At 40.0% G+C, this 19,985-nt stretch overlaps 1 protein-coding gene across 2 annotated transcripts in view; it reads right to left on the bottom strand.

Annotated features, from left to right (window-relative positions):
• ABCB11 (ATP binding cassette subfamily B member 11) overlaps positions 1-19,985 on the bottom strand; it is a 100,292-nt gene that overhangs the window by 64,391 nt on the left and 15,916 nt on the right. Inside the window, exons 2-7 of one of the 2 annotated variants that reach the window (XM_005202338.5) lie at positions 19,665-19,776; positions 18,162-18,183; positions 14,898-14,949; positions 13,881-14,119; positions 2,896-2,983; positions 1,500-1,633 (exon numbers count right to left, since the gene is read on the bottom strand). In XM_005202338.5, the coding sequence (XP_005202395.1) occupies positions 1,500-1,633; positions 2,896-2,983; positions 13,881-14,119; positions 14,898-14,949; positions 18,162-18,183; positions 19,665-19,740 (611 nt within the window). In that variant the 5' untranslated portion in view covers positions 19,741-19,776. Of the gene's footprint in view, positions 1-1,499; positions 1,634-2,895; positions 2,984-13,880; positions 14,120-14,897; positions 14,950-18,161; positions 18,184-19,664; positions 19,777-19,985 lie in introns of those variants that run through there. The other variant, NM_001192703.3, reaches the window with a different exon arrangement.

The raw sequence follows: 19,985 nt of genomic DNA, 5'->3' as shown, positions 1-19,985 counted from the left end.
TATACATGTTTTCATGTATGTGTATGTAATTATTGCTTCCTGCTTATAGGTAGTATAGGAGAGTGGTTAACAGTCCTGACTCTGGAGCCAGACTCTGAATTTAAACACAAGGTCTTCTTAGGCAAGTTACTTAATCTTTCTGTGTCTCAGTTTCCTCATCTATAAAATGGGGATAATAACAGAACCTACCTCAATAGGTAGCAATGAGTATTAGTTAATATATGTCAAGTATGTAGAACAGTGTCTAGCATATTGTAAGCGATCAATATCTCTTAGCTCTGATTATTTGCTATGTAAGTTCCTTGAGATCAGGAGTTCTGTGGTATACCTTAATGCCTTGCACAGGGTAAGTGCTCCAGAGTATTGGTTGACAATAATTACATTAAATTCATATTCCTGCAAACCTTCCATAATCTCTTGTCCAGATGGAACAAACAAGGGTCAGGACTTAATAGCAAAAGGATCTCAGATATTACATAGAGATTAGACAATTGTATTCTAACAAGGATGAGTATCTATTCAAAGTCAAAATAAGTAAAGGCAGAATCAGTGCTGGAGACTAGGACTCCCAATATTCAGTCTTCTTTTATTGTCACTACACTGCTAACTGTCTTTCATGGGACCTCAAATTTCAATAAGGTTCAACAGTTCTCATTAATCAGGGCTTGGCTCATTCAAAAATTACATGGGGTTGGGGGGGATACTATTAATGACTCAAACTAATATTTAGGTATGGGCTTTGTGGGTGGCTTAGTGGTAAAGAATTCACCTGCCAATACAGGAGATACAGGTTCAATCCCTGGATCAGGAAGATCCCCTGGAGAAGGGCTTGGTAACCCACTCCAGTACTTTACCTAGGAAATCCCATGGACAGAGGAGCCTGGCGGGCTGCAGTCCATGGGGGTCACACAGAGTCGGACATGACTTAGTGACTAAACTACAACAAAGTATTTAGAAATAAACTGGATTTAAATCCAGTTTTCAGTTTAAATCTTTCTCAAACTATTTTGAATTTTTTGCTTTTGTTTTTATGTGCAGAAATTACATCAACAGACAAAGCAAGATATTAATAATTCATTCTGATTATATTGTTTTCCGTATGGGGACATAGATTGTGACATCCCTCAGTTTCTCCTTTCAAGGCCAAATAACCCTACTTCTTTTAAACTGTCTTCTATAATACATAATAATTTGATAAACCATTACCTATAAAAAAGTCATGCTACCTATAAAAGCCCAACTTAAGAGACAAAATGTAGCAAAAAGAACTGAAAATGTTTCAGCAATTGTCATTAATTTAGAAACAAAAGTTTCATTAGAGAAAAATCACATGTCCATTAAAACATCCTACCAGGGATTTACCTGGCAGTCCAGTGGTTAAGACTCATGCTTCCACTGCATGGTGCATAGGTTTAATCCCTGGTCAGGGAACTGGATCTCACATGCCCTGTGGTGCAGACCAAAAAAAGAAAAATAAAAAAATCCTACCAGCCACTTACTCAGAAAATCTTGTATTCAGCTCTCCCACTGAATTGCAGTCAAACCATCCAATTTCCATCCTCATTATGCTCCTAAAGTAAAATTTTCTCATTTTCTGTATCTGACGAGCTGCAGCAATTACCCAAAAGCATATCTGGAAATGGAGCAAGGAATGTTTAGCATTGTGATAAGAACAGGCATTAATTCCTTCTCTTTTCATTAGAAAATACTTTCACTAGAATAGCTGAAAAAAAGAGGAAATTAATTCACAACATGCCTCTTGTTCAGAACTAAGGTGTGAGCTCTGACATCTGCAGCTGAGAGTGGAGACAAGTGGAACCCTGTGAACAGGGAAGCCAGAGACTTGGGTTTGAATCCAGCTTGACCACTTCCAGAGTTAACCTTACTAACTGTCACTCTCCTCATATGTAAAAGAAGGCTCATCACACCACAAATAAATTTTTGCTCTTAAATCACTACTTTTGCATGCCACTTCCAAGTAAAGTTTTCTCTTGAGAGGCCTGCCAATAAACATGCATGCAGAGTTTTCAACCCTGGAGGAGGACGTGGCAATCCATTCCAGTATTCTTGCCTGGAGAATCCCATGGACAGAGGAGCCTGGTAGGCTATGGTCCAAAGGGTCACAACAAGTCAGACACAACTGAAATGACTTAACATGAATGCTTGTAGTTTTCAAGCTCTTGGACAATGATTTTCAGAAAAAAGTAAGACAAAAATTATGACATAAGCAGGGAATCTTGCCTACAGTTTCCCTCCCAAGCAAAAGAAGCCTGTCATTAAAGCTTTAGTGCCAGGATGGTTGGGGGGACAGGGGGAGGTAGGGGATGAGGATTAACTCATTTCTCTTTATAACTAAAACTAACTTCCTGGAATTCATAAGTGAATGGAGAGTAGGGGGAATTTATTATTTCTCTACATGAGAAGGCAAAAGATAAAATGTTTTTCTTCCTTAGTAAGAGTTAAATAACACCAAGCCCGCCCATAACTGAAATCTAGAATATGGGTTCAGTTTACAGAATTTGGGTTGGAATTCTAGAGAAAAAAGAAAGTCAAGCTTGCTTTCCTCCAATTCCCCACATCCACTTTCCACAGGGACTCAGTCTCCCTGTATGAAAACATCCACCACTATTTCTGAGTTTAGAAGAGAGAGTGAAGCAGGGAGGGCAGGAGAGGACAAGACACTGAAGCTGAATGTCTATTCTCTACCTCTCTATGCAAGTGCCCATATCCTCCTCCCCAGCTGAGAGGAAAAATTCTTTCCATCCTCTTCATCCCCTGAAATAAAACTTTAGTCCTTGGGGCTTCTGAATAACTTTAAAGAACACATTTTGTATTTCATTGTCATGTCTTTGAACCCAGATGTTGATCTATAAATAAAATGCAGGTGTCACTAACTTGAAAATATCCTGTGACAAGCACTCCGACAGCGACGCCAGCATAGTAACTGGCAAAGTTGACCATTTCGGATTCAATGTCCAGAAACCTTCAAAAGAGGGGAAAAAATGGTAAGACTCACAGGTAGGATTTAGCTACCAAAGATTGCCTTTGTTCATACAGAGGATTTTAAAATACACATATTATATATTTAAAATATACACATTATATGTTACATACATATTGTAAATAAAATGGATAAAGCATTTTATCTGTGTAGAATTACAATCAATCCAAATCCCCAAACAGACCTCATGGTACCCATCGTAGCAAACATGCCTACCTCCTTCATGTTTATGGTAGAGAGGTGAGGGTTGTTTAGTAATTAATAGGCAGTTGTGGGAAGACAGGGGACCCTAGATGGCAGCCTAGAGCTCTGTCCACTGAGGCTCCTTTCACTTGTGGTCATTACTAGTGAAAGCACAGTCACAGCTGGAGAAAGATTTCAAAAAGCCAGACCAGTGTCTGCAAAGGCACTGGTATAGAGATGTGTGCTATAAATCAGGAGGCTTATGTTACCTACTCTAAGTAACAACTTACGTTACTGCCAGGAGCCAAAGTGAGGAGCTCCACCCGTGGCAAAGGTCATGAGGAAGGAGGCTCGGCATACGCAAAGGCGGGATCGAGCCTCAGGAGTCCCCCAGGATATTCTCGAGCATCTACCCCGCAAAAACCAGAGTCTGCCTACTTTACTGCTTTGTGCTCTCACTTCTGACTTTACTGGGGGCTGTCCCCCACCACCATCTCGCTCTCTCTGATAAAGAGTTAACTTACAGCTCCAGTTAATAAAGTTCCTGGGCATTAGGAGTGTTTAAATCTAAACCCCTTAGATAGCTCTCTAACTCGCCTGACAGGTTTACCCGGACTCTTACAGCTATGCAGATTGTTTACAGTCTCTCAGTCTCGAGAGGCACAGGAAGCTTAAGATATTCAAATAGCTTAGAGCCTCTCAGAGAGTTAGAAACTGTCAGAATAAAACTAGTAAAAGATTTCATTGATGAGCCAATGCTTGCTGCCAAGTTTCCACATCCCCTGTATTGTATCCTTGAATGTGTATTAATTAATATAGTTGGTATGTAGAAAAAATAAGTAGTGGTCTTGGTGTTAGCAACTTTAGACCCTTAAGGTAATAAATTTTTTCCTTTGTTGTAAACCCACTGTACCTCTGCCCTATAGGAATGCAACTTTATCTAACACCTTCGGAGGATGGCACCAAACCTTAAAATAATTACTCTTAGAGAAAATAAGTCTTACAGTTGACAAACCTTTGTCAAGAGTCATAAAATATTAATAGGCCTTCTGGCCAGAAGATGATGTAAATCACCTAAACCATTTGTATAATAAGTTTGTAGAAAAGAAACCCTGGTTTCGATAAGGATCAAAAACTGCTGACTTTGTATGATTTCACATCCCCTATTATCCTCTATGTGCAACTTAGGGTATAAAAGCTCCTGTTGAAAATAAAGCTACGGGCCTTGCTCACTGAAGCTTGGTCTCCCCATGTCATTCTTTTTCTCAATTTCTGGCTGAAGTTTCCATCTGGAGCGTGGAGGTCCTCTGTGACCATTTATTTGCCTGGGCTTCTAAGACCCACTCGAGAAGGTGCCTAAGGTGGGGCACCTTCCGCTATTCGAGAGGGCGCCTGCGGCCTCCGTGGTCAGAGCTAACCTGATGTCACAGGTTATACTGATTTCCCGTGTAAACCAAGCTACTCAGCCTCTTTCCTCCACTGAATTTTCCTGCTGAGCTATCCTCATTCTATTACTCTTTATATCTCTAATGAATATTTAAATAAAGCTATTGTATCCAGTGAACTCGTCGAAGCTGTCTCCCTTTCAAATACCCTGAATCAGCTGGGGCTGGACCCCGGCATGTTACCTACTCTAGGTAACAACTTTTCAACTCCTTCCTTTCAGAGTAACAGTGGGAGAAATGTGTGTGTCATCCTTCCCATTGTTTTGCTGTTGTTTAGTCTTTAAGTTGTGTCTGACTCTTTGTGACCCCATGGACTGTAGCCCACCAGGCTCTTTTGACCATGAAATTTTCCAGGCAGGAATACTGGAATAGGTTGCCATTTCCTTCTCCAAAGGATCTTTCTAACCAAGGGATTGAACCCATGTCTCCTGCATTGGCAGGCAGATTTTTTACTACTGAGCCATAAGGGAAGCCCCTGTTACCTTCCCATAGAAAGAGAAAAACAATTTCTTCACCAAGTCTTTCTGCTGACCACAGCCCAGAAAGCTTTGCTCTCCTGGACAATCTCTAAGGCTGAAGTCAAAGAACTTGTGAGGAAGCAAGGAAGCTATACAGCATTTTCCCATCACAGCTATCACATTGTGACACAGGGTTTGGAATTGGCAGGGGCAGGAAGGGAAGAAAAAAATGATTCTTAAATTGCTTTCGGGAATTAAGAAGTTTTGTCACTGGAAAATTAACACATTGGTTGATGATACATCTGAGCCACAGAGACAAGCTAGATATCCATTTCTTTAGATAATCAGAAAGTAGCATCTTTAGCCTAGATGTTCTCATTCTACCAGCTTTCTGCTTCTATCAGCCTTTCTTTTGTGACCCAAGTTTGAATTGTTCTCTCCCTCTACTGAATTCAGACCAAGTATTTAATTATAATTTATTTAATTCAGAACAAACTATTATTCCATGGCAGATTTTTATTGCCATTTTGCACTATTATTCAATATTTTTATTGAATATATTTATTTCGAGTATATTCATGTTTCTCTTGCTAGTAAACCGCAAGTGACTTGAGAGCAAAGACTGCTTGCTTTCACTGCCGAGGCCTGATACAATACATTACACATAGTAGGTACTCAATTGTTTCTAGAATTTTCTTTCACTTGAAAAATACTAAAGAGGAAGGAAACAACTGCCCTTCTGACAGTCTCCAAACCAGCTAATATGTCTGTGTTTACCACATTCCTAGTTTTTCTTGATGATTTAAGGGGACCCGTAGAGTGAACAAGATCTAGAAAATCATAAACTTATATACAAGTATCCACAATCAGAGAGACCTTTTCAAAACCTAAATTCTTACAAAGATAGAGTGTATAAGGTAGTATTATGAGTATTATGTATATTGTCACCCTGTTTATTTAACTTATATGCAGAGTACATCATGAGAAACGCTGGGCTGGAGGAAGCACAAGCTGGAATCAATATTGCCAGGAGAAATCTCAATAACCTCAGATATGCAGATGACACCACCCTTATGGCAGAAAGTAAAGAAGAACTAAAGAGCCTCTTGATGAAAGTGAAAGAAGAGAGTGAAAAAGTTGGCTTAAAGCTCTATATTCAGAAAAATAAGATCATGACATGCAGCCCCATCACTTCATGGCAAATAGATGGGGAAACAGTGGAAACAGTGGCTGACTTTATTTTTCTGGGCTTCAAAATCACTGCAGGTGGTGATTTCAGCCATGAAATTAAAAGACACTTACTCCTGGGAAGGAAAGTTATGACCAACCTAGACAGCATATTCAAAAGCAGAGACATTACTTTGTCAACAAAGGTCCATCTAGTCAAGGCTATGGTTTTTCCAGTGGTCATGTATGGATGTGAGAGTTGGACTATAAAGAAAGCTGAACGCCAAAGAATTGGTGCTTTTGAACTGTGGTGTTGGAGAAGACTCTTGAGAGTCCCTTGGACTGCAAGGAGATCCAACCAGTCCATCCTAAAGGAGATCAGTCCTGGATGTTCATTGGAAGGACTGATGCTGAGGCTGAAACTCCAATGCTTTGGCCACCTCATGTGAAGAGGTGACTCATGTGAAAAGACCCTGATGCTGGGAAAGATTGAGGGCAGGAGGAGAAGGAGGCAACAGAGGATGAAATAGTTGGATGGCATCACCGACTCAATGGACATGGGTTTGGGTGGACTCCGGGAGTTGGTGATGGACAGGGAGGCCTGGCGTGCTGCAGTTCATGGGGTCACAAAGAGTCGGACACGACTGAACGACTGAACTGAACTGATGAGTAAAGATTTCTAATGTACAAATGAGTGCATGCTCTTGGTTTTCTGTTTGTGAAATAAAATTTGTGTGTCCCCAAAACAGAAAACTATGAGCATTTGTCAGAAAGTTTTACTTAGATTCCCTGGGATGTATTTACTCTATAGACTATGGAAGCAGAGGTGAAAGAGTGCCTGTCATGAAAAATGCAGTGCCAGTCATGGACGAAGGACCCATTGACTCAGCTGTGGGATTTAATGGGGCAAAGTTCAGGAGAACTGCATCACTGTTGGGGGGTGTGGATAGGAACATGTGTGGTTTGTGGTTCTTCTCACTCATGAGGCACCCCAGAGATGAATCATTAACTCAGTTTTATTTATTCCGGGAAGAATCATTAGAGTTTTAAAGACTACTTGGGAATATTTCTGGGACAATAGGGCAAGCCTATCAGAAGAACTGTTAGGAAGGAAAACAGGAGATTGACTTCAATCCTTTGACTGCACATTAGACTCTTTATCATCTGCATGATGGAAAATTATTGTGATTATAAAATCCTAGAAAGTATTCTATAAACTTTATAGGTGATTTGAGTGTCTTTCTTTTTAACACCAAACTGACATACGCCTTCTTGAGTAAATAAGATTGCCCTGGCACATTTGTCAAAGAGAGAAGAGGGGAGAAAAATATCATTTGGAGGGAAAAGGTAAAATAGATGATATGAGGATTCTTGCCTTGCTTTTTATGAAAAATAAGATAAATAAATTGAATCACTCAATGATATGAGTTTGAGCAAACTCCAGGAAATAGTGAAAGATAAGAAAGCCTGGTGCACTGTAGTCCATGGGGTCATAAAAAATCAGACATGACTTAGTGACTGGACAACAGCAATGTATACCAAGGTTTCAGATGTACTAAAGACTTAGGTTTCTCATTGAAGATACCTAGGAGGTCTTTATGACAAGAGGCATTGACTCACCAGAAGCTCTCTTTTCACTAGGGTTTTTATGAACTGTAGGGGTTCATAGGGGTTCTTATGCACTGTAGACTCAGTAGCATTGACACCTTAGAGCAGGTCCCTAACCTCTGGGCCACATACAGGTACCTCCCATTAGCTCAGTGGCAGAATTAGGTTAGAAACAAAGTGTACAATAAATGCAATGCACTTGAATCATCCTGAAACCATCCTCCCCACACCCAATCCATGGGGAAAAAGTGTCTTCCACAAAATCAGTCCCTGCTGCCAAGAAGGTTGTGGACCATTGCATTAGAGTGCATATCAGTGGCAACCCAGCTGGTAGAAATGTATCCATATCCTACTTCCAAAATAGCAAGGGTCCATATTCCTCAATGCATGGGACATTGACCTATGGACAAATGATTTATTACTAGGTAAAGATGCTTTATAGAATACCCTCACACTATGCTAGCACATTGCCAGAATGGCTAATGCAATTGTGAGATATATTACAGAGAGATTATGCATGCCCTTTATCTAGTTTTCCCCCAGTGGTAACATCTTGCAAAACTATTGGACATTATCACAACCAGGATGTTGACTTGGATACAATGAAGAGCAGAATATTTTCTTTATTCAAAGATTCCTTATGTCACCCTTTGATATCTACACATATTTCCGTCTTTCTCACATTTCTGGAGACCAGAAGTCTGAGATCAGCTTCACAGGATTGAAATCAAGGTGCCGGCGGGGGTGCACTTTCTCCAAAGGCTCTAGAGGAGAATCTGTTTCTTCCTCTTCCAGCTTCAGGTAGCTACAGGTGTTCCTGAGCTTGGGACCTCACTTCAGGCCCTTATAGGCACCTTTTGTCTCTTTCTCTCTCTAAAGTCAGATCTCCTTCTGCCTCTTTTTAGTAACCGTCTTTTTAAAAAATACTCATGATTGCAGTTAGGGCTCACCTGGGTAATCCAGTATACTCTCCCCAATCCCAAGATATTTTAGTTAATTATATCTGCATAGACTCTTTTTCCCATACAAGGTAACATTCACAGAAATATCGTAGATATCTTTGGGGGCCGTTATTCAGCCTACTGGAGCTACAGTCAGGGCTTCCCAGGTGGCTCAGTGGTAAGGAATCCACTTGCCAATGCAAGGAGTTAAAGGAGATTCAGATTCAATCCCTGGGTCAGAAGATCCCCTGGAGGAGGAAATGGCAACCCACTCCAGTATCCTTGCCTGGAAATCTCAGTCCATACGGTGGCAAAGAGTCAGACACAACTGAGCACGCATGCATGCATGGAGAAACAGTCAAGATACAGATAATAACAAGCATTGGTGTGAGTGTGAAGAAACTGGAACCCTCACACATGTTAAGTGTCAGTCACTCAGTCATGTCCGGCTGTTTGTGACCCCATGGACTGTAGCCCACCAGGCTCCTCTGTCCATGGAATTCTCCACACAAGAATACTGGAGTGGATTGCCATTTCCTTCTCAGGGGATCTTCCCAACCCAGGAATCGAACCCAAGTCTCCCGCATTACAGGCAAATTTTTTACCGTCTGAGCCACTTGGGAAGCTCATAAAATGGTACAGCCATTTTGAAAAACAGTCTGGAAATTCTGCAATTATATGTTAAACATATAATTAACATCTGACCCAGTAATCCCCTTTCTAGGTATCTACTCAACAAAAATGAAAACATGTGTCCATAGGAAACCATGTACACAAACGTTCATAGCAGCATTTGTAATAACTGAAAAGAGGAAACAACTCAAATGTCCATCAACTGATGAATGGATAAATCCACACATTATATCCACACAATAAATGTATTATATTCATACAATGAAATATTATTCAGCAATTAAAATAAATGAAGTATTGATTTATGCTATTAATACCACATGGATGAACCTTGGAAACATTAGGCTAAGTTGAAGAACCTGGTCACAAAGGCCCACATATTGTATGATTCCATTTACATGAAATGTCCAGAATAAGCAAATCTACAGAGATGGAAAGTAGATTAGTGGTTGTCTAGGGCTGAGGGGAGGATGGGGAACTGGGGAGTAAAATTTAAGTGATAATAAAATAACAAACGGAGAAGGCAATGGCACCCCAGTCCAGTACTCTTGCCTGGAAAATCCCGTAGATGGAGAAGCCTGGTGGGCTCCAGTCCATGGGGTCGCTAAGAGTCGGACACGACTGAGCGACTTCACTTTCACTTTTCACTTTCATGCATTGGAGAAGGAAATGGCAACCCACTCCAGTGTTCTTGCCTGGAGAATCCCAGGGACAGCAGAGCCTGATGGGTTGCCGTCATGGGGTCGCACGGAGTTGGACACGACTGAAGCGACTTAGCAGCAGCAGCAAAATAACAAAAATGTTCTAAAATTGATTGCGGTGATGAATGCATAGCTCTGTGAATATACTAAAAGCCACTGAGCTGTATACTTTAAGTGGGTTAATTTTATGGTATATGAATTAAATCCTGATAAAACTGTTTTTCAAAGTACGTGATCTTCAGTGTCTAACTTCAAAATAGTACCTGAGTGCATAAGATAAATGTATATTGCTAAGAACATAGACTGAAATCCAAGAGGAAGTACAGACTTAGATTTCTGCATCAACACATCCATGTTGAGTAGGGAAGGATGAACGTCCCAGTGGTCGTGGGCCATTCTCCAAGGAGCCCCTTATTATTTTTGCCCCCTGGCATTCACGCTCCTGTGTAGTCCTCTCCCAAATTACACCAGAGTTGGTCTGTGTGACCAACAGAAAACAGCAGAAATGATGGTATGTCACTTCCACAATTAAGTTATAAGGCCTTGTAGCTTCCATTTGAGTTTTACATTTTAATTGGATTAAAAAAAAAAAGTAAACTGCATCGTGATTTTTTTTTCTTTCTTCTTTCATTCTGTTACCTTCTTATTTGACTACTCTGAGAAAACAAATTCTGAGAAGCTAATCAGAAGGCCTAATGTTCTGCCATCCTTCTCAGCCTTATTCACTCAGCCATTTGGAAGCCTCCAGCCCAAAATTCCATCGAATGGATGATAACTAATATGTCGAAATCAATATAATGAAAGAGAAAAGCCAGCTCCTACATTGTACATGCATGTTTATGTTGATAAGATCACTGAGTTGCTTGTATAGTCCAAGACTAGCACACTGATTAGAGTAGGTGGAGACATTGTACTTTTAATGTTGTACTTTTTCCAAGAAAGAAATCTGTGAAAGAGTTGGGTAATTTTGGAGGCACATTCACTACTTCCTGGTAAGAAAACATCCCCTGCCTCTCTTCTGTCCCACCCAAGTTCATTTTCACAATGATCTCATCACATGAAAGCTAAACAAACATTTATTCAGAATACTGCTTATTAGCAGTATTCTTGTCAGTGACCATAATAACTCACATTTAAAATATTTAGCTCTTCTGTGTGAGCTCCTAGTAAAGGCCTAAGAAAGGTGTGGTCTACACAATTTCAAATAGCCTTATGAAAAAAATTTTTTTTAAAAAGACAGATATCTATTTACATGCTTGGTATCATGTGAATTCAGCCAAAGCCAAGGAATTTCTGAAAGCCCTTATTTGCTTTGAACAATTTGCTCACCTTCAAGTATATGACCCAGTAAGAATCAATAAAGTGTGAATAATGGGTATGTGCTAAGTTTCCCCAGTTGTGTCCAACTCTGCCACCCAATGGACTGTAACCCATCAGGTTCCTCTGTCCATGAGCTTCTCCAGACAAGAATACTGGAGTGGGTTGCCATTCCCTCCTCCAGAGGATCTTCCTGACCCAGGGATTGAACCCACATCTTTTATGTCTCCTTTGGCATAAGAGACAGGTGGGTTCTTTACTGCTAGTGCCAGCTGGGAAGCCCAGTGAGTAATGGGTAGGCAGCCTTTCTAATGGATGCCAGTGATGCAGACATTAAGGGCATATTCATTCTTCAGTTTATCTAGTAAATATTTACGAGCACTTGTTATCTTGAATATGTCTCAAATACTGCTCCCTCTAACATTTATTTCCAATTTTTAAGGCATTATAGGATATACTTTCAGGATTTTTCACTTGAAGTGTTTGTTTTCATGAGTGTTACTAATTTATTGTTTTCCAGTTGCTCAGTTGTGTCTGACTCTTTGTGACCCATGGACTACAGCATGTCAGGCTTCCCTCTCCTTCACTATCTCCCAGAGTTTGCTCAAACTCATGTCTATTGAGTTGATGATGCCATCCAACTATCTCATCCTTCATCACCCTCTTCTCTTCCTGCCCTCAATATTTCCCAGTATCAGGGTCTTTTCCAATGAGTCAACTCTTCTCGTAGGATGGCCAAAGTTTTGGAGCTTCAGCTTCAACATCAGTCCTTCCAATGAATATTCAGGGTTGATTTCCTTTAGGATTGACTGATGTTATTAACAACTGGGGTCTTTTTACATATGTAAGTCTGAATGGATTTTTTTTTCAAAGGGGGAAGTGATTAGTTCACATTTTGTAGTCATATCACTCTGTAAATATCAGTTCAAGTCTTCTGTTCTCCAACATAAATGAAAGAAAATAAAAGATTGTCATTGTGAATTCCCTGCGTGTCCAGTGGTTAGGACTCTGCAGTTACACTGCAGAGGACTCAGTTTCAATCCCTGGTTGGGGAACTAAGATCTTGCAAGCCACATGGTGCAAGTGAAAATATTTTAAAGACTGTCATTGAAGACAGTCTCTCTTTTATACAAATTGTTATGTTACTTCCAAATTTAGAAGAGAAATATACACATTTATATGTTGGAAATTTATTTCTTATGAGTAGGCTTATTTTTTTAAGGATAATTCTGTACATTGTATGTTGTCCTGTACTTTTCTGTCAAGTGCTAACCAGTTTATAACTACATACTTATCTGCATGGTCATTGATTTCATGATGGTCTCACCAATTAGACGTGAGCTCCACAAAGATAAGGACCATTACTCATAAGACACCACTGTAGCCTTTATGCTTACACATTTTCCTGGTACATAACTGGTGTTCCAAAAATTTTGGTTGAATGAGTAGATGAATGAAAGATGCTAACAACAAATATTATAGAAGAACATCAGCAGTTTAGAAGGATTTGTCATAATCTGGAGTCAAGCCTATAGAAAAAATTTTAAATGGTGGAGAAAAATATGAATCACTTGAGGGAGCCATTCCGAGTACCTCTCTAGCCAGGATGTGCCCTGCTTTTGATTCTTGAACCTGAGTGAATTTATATGTGAAAATGATCTTGTTCTGGCCCTGAGGCAGCGTGAGGCAGGCTGCAAAGTCCATGCTGTGACAGTGAGTCAACCCTGTGTATACTGCAGACTCACTGATTACGTGGCAGCCTATCAGGCTTATCACAGACAGAACAGGGACACAGTGAGCTCTGGCTAACTCTGCATGGCTGTCTTCTGTTCTTAGCACCACACCACTCTTTCACAGCAACTCAACTGCTAGTTGAGGCCAGTGACCCCTACTCCAAGTCCGAAAGCACAGGAATGATGAAATTCCCATTGTAGAGAGAAGACTAGTGTCAAGTGGGTCATCAGCCACAGCCACAGAAGTTGGGGGACAAAAGAGAAGAGAGGAAGGAAGGAAAGAGGGGAGGACAGAAGAAAGAGGAAGGGAAGGAAAAGGAGGTCTCAGATATGAGGAATGACAAGGACTCAAGTAAAATTTATGAGTCACCTTCCAATGATATTAAGTATCGATAGTGTCATTCTCTAGCCTACGGTCTACAAAGTGTGAAATTTGGGTACATATTTAATGAGTAATTTCCAATTCTGTGTTTTGTTGCTGTTGTTGGGATTTTAAAACCCAGTGGAATAAGAACATCAGGGCAGAGTAATTTATAGAAATATGTGTAAATATGTTTCTGTTCACTCCATGTTAGATACCACTCCAGGTCCTTCCATAAGGTTCTCTTTACATAAGGTTCTCTGTAATTTTGAATTACAATCTAAGATATGAGCAAAAAATAAATAAATAAATAAAAACAAATAGCAGCCTACCCGCAGCGTGTCCCATTTGTCATGTTCTGGTTGAGGGAGTCGTTGGTCCACACTATGGTGTTATTCACACATGCTTTTCCAGGGATACTGAGTTCTTGTAATTCCATGTCATACTCAATAAAAACATCTGTCATTGTGCCAAAAATGAGTAGCACGCCTGGATAGGCTACTCCATGGAGAAGTGCACATAAACTCCCCATAGACATCAGGTAAATGTCAATCTTTGAAGAAAATCGAAACTTGAAAAACAAAGGATTCAGAGATCATCTCTGGGTGAAAAGCAGGAGAGGTAGGAGGACTATTTAATTTTAGTTACTAGATTCTGATAAATAGTGTTCAACACCAAGTCTTAAGGGAATCGTTTTAATTGAAATGTAGAGTTTCACTAACACTGAAATAAACGATGCATCAATTATCCAAGTCATTAAACTGTTACCCTGTTAACTCATGTTCTTTCTTTTCTAGCCTCTTAATTCATTCTCTTTACCCCAAGAGCTGACTTTAGTTCTTAGCTTTTCATCCCCAACTTAGAGGGAAAAAAATCACTGACACTGATGCTATTGCCGTGTAGATGCTCCATATGGCTTATTCAGCAATAGTAGAAATTGGCTCCCAGAACTGATATTGATCATGAAGAGCATCTGCTTGTGCCCTGAAATGTCTCCAATTTGCAAATTTGAAGAAAATACCTACACTATGGAACTTCTAAAGGCATCATAAGAAAAAATATGCATAACATGATTACTGTGACAATTTTCCTCACTAAAATGATCATTAGGGACTTAGAGATTATCTTCTAGAACACTTTTCTGATCTACCAGATAGAATGTGTGTTTAATCAGCAATAGTTTCTAATTACTAATCCACATGTTGTCACGTAGACAAAGTTTATGACTGAAACAAGTGATCACTATAGTTAAGCACCGACCAATATGACTAAAAAATTAACATTTTCTCCATGATCTGAACAACTCACAGTTGCAAAACCTATGCCATTAATCAGCATAGTTTTATTACCAATCGAAAGAAGCCAACTTGACTGCTACCACCTTTCTTCTCATCTTGTAACCTGAGGAGAAAAACAGGGATTTACAGACCATCCTTTCCAAAACAATGAGAAAGTCTCCCTAAATTGTCACTTCATGAGTCATTCTTTAGTAAGAATGAAAGTCCCCACTGGCTGTGAAATTCTTTCCAAAACTGATATCTTAAAAACTGGCTATTACTTTTCGATTTACCTCTTCTAGCAATTTCAATATAGCTGTGTCTCTTGTTCAGTAGAGATTCACTGAGGTTTTTTCAGAGAGGTTTTTTCTCTCTTTGAGAGAAAGCAAAAAGTACTCTGCACCCCCAGTTGCAGTAACAAATAACTGTGGAACCTCAGTGTTGACCCTCAATTTATATCTACCTTCATTTCCTTGTGAGTAAATTTTGGTGGTTGTATTATCTAATTTATTGCTTCTAGCTCTTACTTGCAGCTACATCAAATAGTGCTGATATGAAACATTCAAAAACTCCCATACTTCCCTTAAAACCACATTTACTTACTATTTCTTATTCAATTTATTGCTCAGAAAATTGTACTTAACCCATTCTTGAACTTTCTAATGCCAAAGAGGTCTAATTCACCTAAGTTATCTACCCACGAATACACCTTAGGTCTTATTTTCACCTGGAACCGCTCTACTCCATTGGCTCTTTGGGAATACCCATGCATCTTGTTTTCTCACCTCCTTCCTCCTTCCATACCTATTTGTCATCTCAGTTGAGACCCACAGTTCTTTGTGTGTTAGCTGCTCAGTCATGTCCCACTCTCCCACCAGGCTCCTCTATCTCTGGAATTTCCCAAGGCAAGAATACTGGAGTGGGCTGCCATTTCTTCCTCCAGAGGATCTTTTCAACCCAGGGATCAAACCTGGGTCTCCTGCATTGCAGATGGATTCTTTACCATCTGAGCCACCAGGGAAGCCCAGTTCTTTAAACCCTCCATTTACTTACAATCACTAAACACCATCAAGATTCTCCTTCCTTGGACTTGCCTGGTGATACACTGGATAAGAATCTGCCTGTCAGTGCAGGGGACAGGGGTTCAACCTCTGTCTGGGAAGTTTCCACATGCCTTGGAGCAACTAAGCCCATGCGTCACAACTACCGAGCCAGTGCTCTAGAGTCCACAAGCAGCAACTACTGAAGCCATGCACCTGGGTCCTGTGCTCTGAAACAGGAGAAACCACTGCAATGAGAAGCCCAGATGGAGAGTAGCCCCACTCTCTGCAACTAGAGAAAGCTAGAGCGAAGCAACAAAGACCTGTCACAACCAAAGATAAAGTAAAAAAAAAAAAAAAAGATTCTCCCTCCTCCAGGCATTCTAGGTCCCATTGCCAGCCATTTGGACCATGCTTTCACCATCATCCTCAATCCTTTTTTCCAAATTCATCTTTGGAGACTCCATCTCTGCATTTCGCTGTTCCCCCTTCTCCTTCTGAAGCCAGGCTGTTTGGCCTGCTGAAGACAACCTCTCCACCGTCTAAACAGATATCAACACATGTTGTGCTTAGCGCTCAGCTGCCCTAAGCTTCCCTTCCAGCTCAGGGTGGAATCACAAACCCTTGCTGACACGTCCAAAGCCCTCTGTGATCTGACCAGTTGACTCTCTTACCTTGTTTCCTCCTGCTTCACTCCACCCGAGCCGCCTGGCCTTTCTGCTGACTTTCATCCGCACCACATCTGTTCCCACCTCTGAGTGTTTGCACTTGCTATTTCCTCTCACCAAAGTGTTCTTTCTTTGGATAATAGAGTGGAGAACTCCCTCACCTCCTTCATACCTTCTCTCAAAAGCTGCCTTTTCAAGGGGGCCATCCATGGTCAAAGTCTTTATAATTTCAACTGTCCCCCCACATCATTTCAAATCTCCATTTCCATGTTTGTTGTTTTTTCTTAGAAAGGGGATGATAAATTATCATTATCTACCATGCTATATATTTTATTTATTTATGGTGTTTATTATGTCTCCCTCACTAAAGGGGAGAACTCTTCAAAGGCATGTTAAGTTCCTCAAGACAGAGATTTTTGCCCATTTTTTTTCTTTTCTATATCCTCAGCACCTAAACCAGTGGCTGATACCCAATATGTGTGTATGTGTATTAGTTGCTCAGTTGTGTCCGACTCTTTGCAACCCCATGGACTGTAGCCCACCAGGCTCCTCTGCTCATGGAATTCTCCAGGCGAGAATACTGTAGTGGGTTGCCATTTCCTTCTCCAGGGGATCTTCCCAGCCCAGGGATTGAACCCATGTCTCCTGGATTGCAGGCACATGCTTTACCAGGCAGATGATACCCAGGAAGTCCTCAATTAATATTTGTGAAATGAATAGATGAATATGGTCTCCAACCTCAACTCAACCCAAGGTACTATACTTAATTCCTCTACAGATTGTTCCCACTCCCCTCAGCGGCTTTATCAAACTTTCACTGTGATCTTCTCACTCTTCATTACCACATCTATGCAGACATAGGTTCATTTTCTCTAAAAACCAAAGTACTCACTCAACCTTCCTGCTCATCCTCTCACTGAAGCTCATTTATCTGCATCCTTCATTTCTCTGCATCCATGCCCTTTTCCATCTGTTTCCCACCCAATGAGACAAGAGTGGTTCTTCTGTCCTCAACTGACCCTACCATTCCAAGTAAAATACTACTGTTACCACAACCACCAGCTCTCTTTGTCATGCAGTATTAACACTTAAAATGTTTTACACATTTTCAGCCTTTACCTTTCCACCACCTCCATTTCAGAAACTTAGCTGGCATCCTTATCTCCTAAATCAGACTCCATTAATCCTGTCCTCAAGTCAAATTAGGATAAACTGATATTTGGTTTCTAAGAGAATTTTAACTCTTAAAGAGAAATATCTAGTCACTACATTTTAGGTTTCTACAATTTGCTTTTGGGAAGAATTGGGATTTTCTTCTGTAGAAAGAACTTCCTCTGCAACCATGAAATCTTACATATCCAAAATTTCCTCTGCTTGTTTAAGTCAGAAATTCTGTGGGGTTCCTGGACATATAGGGGATATTTGAACCCAATCCAGAAGGAATATTCCCAAAGATTTTTGAAATCAAATTATAGTAATGTTTTAAAGAGAAAAAGAATGGATTATATACACCATTTGTAGGCAGTGCAACATATATAAAACATATATTACTTCTGCTTTGTGCCTTTGATATGAATATTAGGGGAATTATTTTGAAAATGTGTTGCATTTTTGAAGCAGTCACTTACTTTGATTTTTTATCATTGTTATCTGTCAGGATAAAAACAATACATAAAGCAGTTAATCATAATGACAAAATGAAACATAATCATTAACAATTTTGCTCTGGAAAAACATTTCTATGATTATTTTATTCATGGAACAATACAAAATAATTATTTGCTTTTTCACCTTTCTCTTTCTTCCTCCGTATTATAGAAGAAAACACCCTTTCACATATAGGACTGCTCCCTTGACTACATCTTCTCCAGAAAATGAAATCTTTTTATCTTCTGAATGTTAACTAAAGACCAATATTTGTAAATTAGTTACAGAAAAATCTGATTTTTTTTGAACTACCAAATAAAATGAATACTTATTTATTGTTTGTTTTTTTAGAAACATCAGAATTTATCTACTTAAAATACAGACCATAAATCTACTTAAAATACAGACCATAAAATACAGACAATATGATGTCATTGACACCCCTGTGCCAGTAGAAGCCATAGAATTGAGGCATATATTATTTTCCCCAGCATAGGTCAGAGCAGATGGAAGGGAAGAAGTGAAAGTGGGGGTTCAGGGTCATGGGCATAGGGAAGCCACAGTGTAAGGAACCCAGGATTTTAATGTCAACCATCATCATGGGACAGCACATCCTGGTTCCCCTGGCATTTTCATTTCATTTCATACAGAGTAAAGAGGCATTATAGTGTAGACAAAGATTAACTTCTCATATTTGGGAATCAGAACTGGGTTAGGATTATGGCTCCTTTAATCAATAGCCATGCAATCTTTGTCAAGCTTAAGATAATGTTTCTAAGTCTCAGTTTCCTTTTCTATAAAATGTCAAATCATAGGACTTTTGAAAATAATAATAGCATAGAATCATCTGCCTTACCACACTCTAGGTACTGGTGCTATGGATCCCCATCCACTTTACCTCTCTCTGGCCAGCAGTGTCTTTGTACCATTCCTCTCAGAGAGCAATGCTCACTAAATGCATATTACTATAATCAATTATAGCAATATATGAATAAAGGTAATAATAATGAAAGTATTGAAAGTGTTAGTCATTCAGTCATGTCTGACTTTTTGCGACTCCATGGACTGTAGCCCACCAGACTCCTCTGTCCATGGAATTCTCCAGCCAAGAATACTGGAGTGGATAGCCATTCCCTTCTCCAGGGGATCTTCTTGACCCAGGGATCAAACCCAGCTCTCCTGCATTTCAGGCAGATTCTTTACCATCTGAGCAAGTGCTAAAACAACCCCAGTCTATCCAGGGAAAAAATATTTATAGTGAGATGCTTTCACTCTCCTGGGATTTATACGTTCTTACCTAGCACTCTCAGCAGTTACATTACATGGATTCTTGGGAGAAATACCCAGGTTGTGCAAGAAGAATATGAGGTAATAGTTCTACTTATTGTTGCTGAATTTTCTCTGCTCCTTGAATATCTTCACTAGTTTGTTCCACTTTTGTTTTGTTTTTTGTACAAGAGACAATAAGATAAAAGGCCACTTACATGAGCTGTCTGACTCAAAACCATGATTGTCCTCTCCAAATTTCTTCACACTGCGAAGAATTACTGAGTCAGACATAACAATTGCAGTTCACAGCAAGAAAAAAAAAACAACCTAGAAAATAAAAGAAAAGAGTGACTGCAGAGGAAGACAAGATAGCGAAGGAGTAGCCAGATGTGCAGTACATCTCTCTCCGTGGATACATCAGGAATACACCTTCAGATGCAGAAGATCTCGCAGAACACCAGCTGAGAGCAGACAGGAGTCCCTGATCACTGGAAAGGAATATATAGATCCAAAACTCAGCAGGACAAAGGAAGGAA

Source organism: Bos taurus, chromosome 2, assembly GCF_002263795.3.
Source record: "Bos taurus isolate L1 Dominette 01449 registration number 42190680 breed Hereford chromosome 2, ARS-UCD2.0, whole genome shotgun sequence".
NCBI lineage: Eukaryota > Metazoa > Chordata > Mammalia > Artiodactyla > Bovidae > Bos > Bos taurus.
This window is presented reverse-complemented; position numbering and strand designations above follow the sequence as displayed.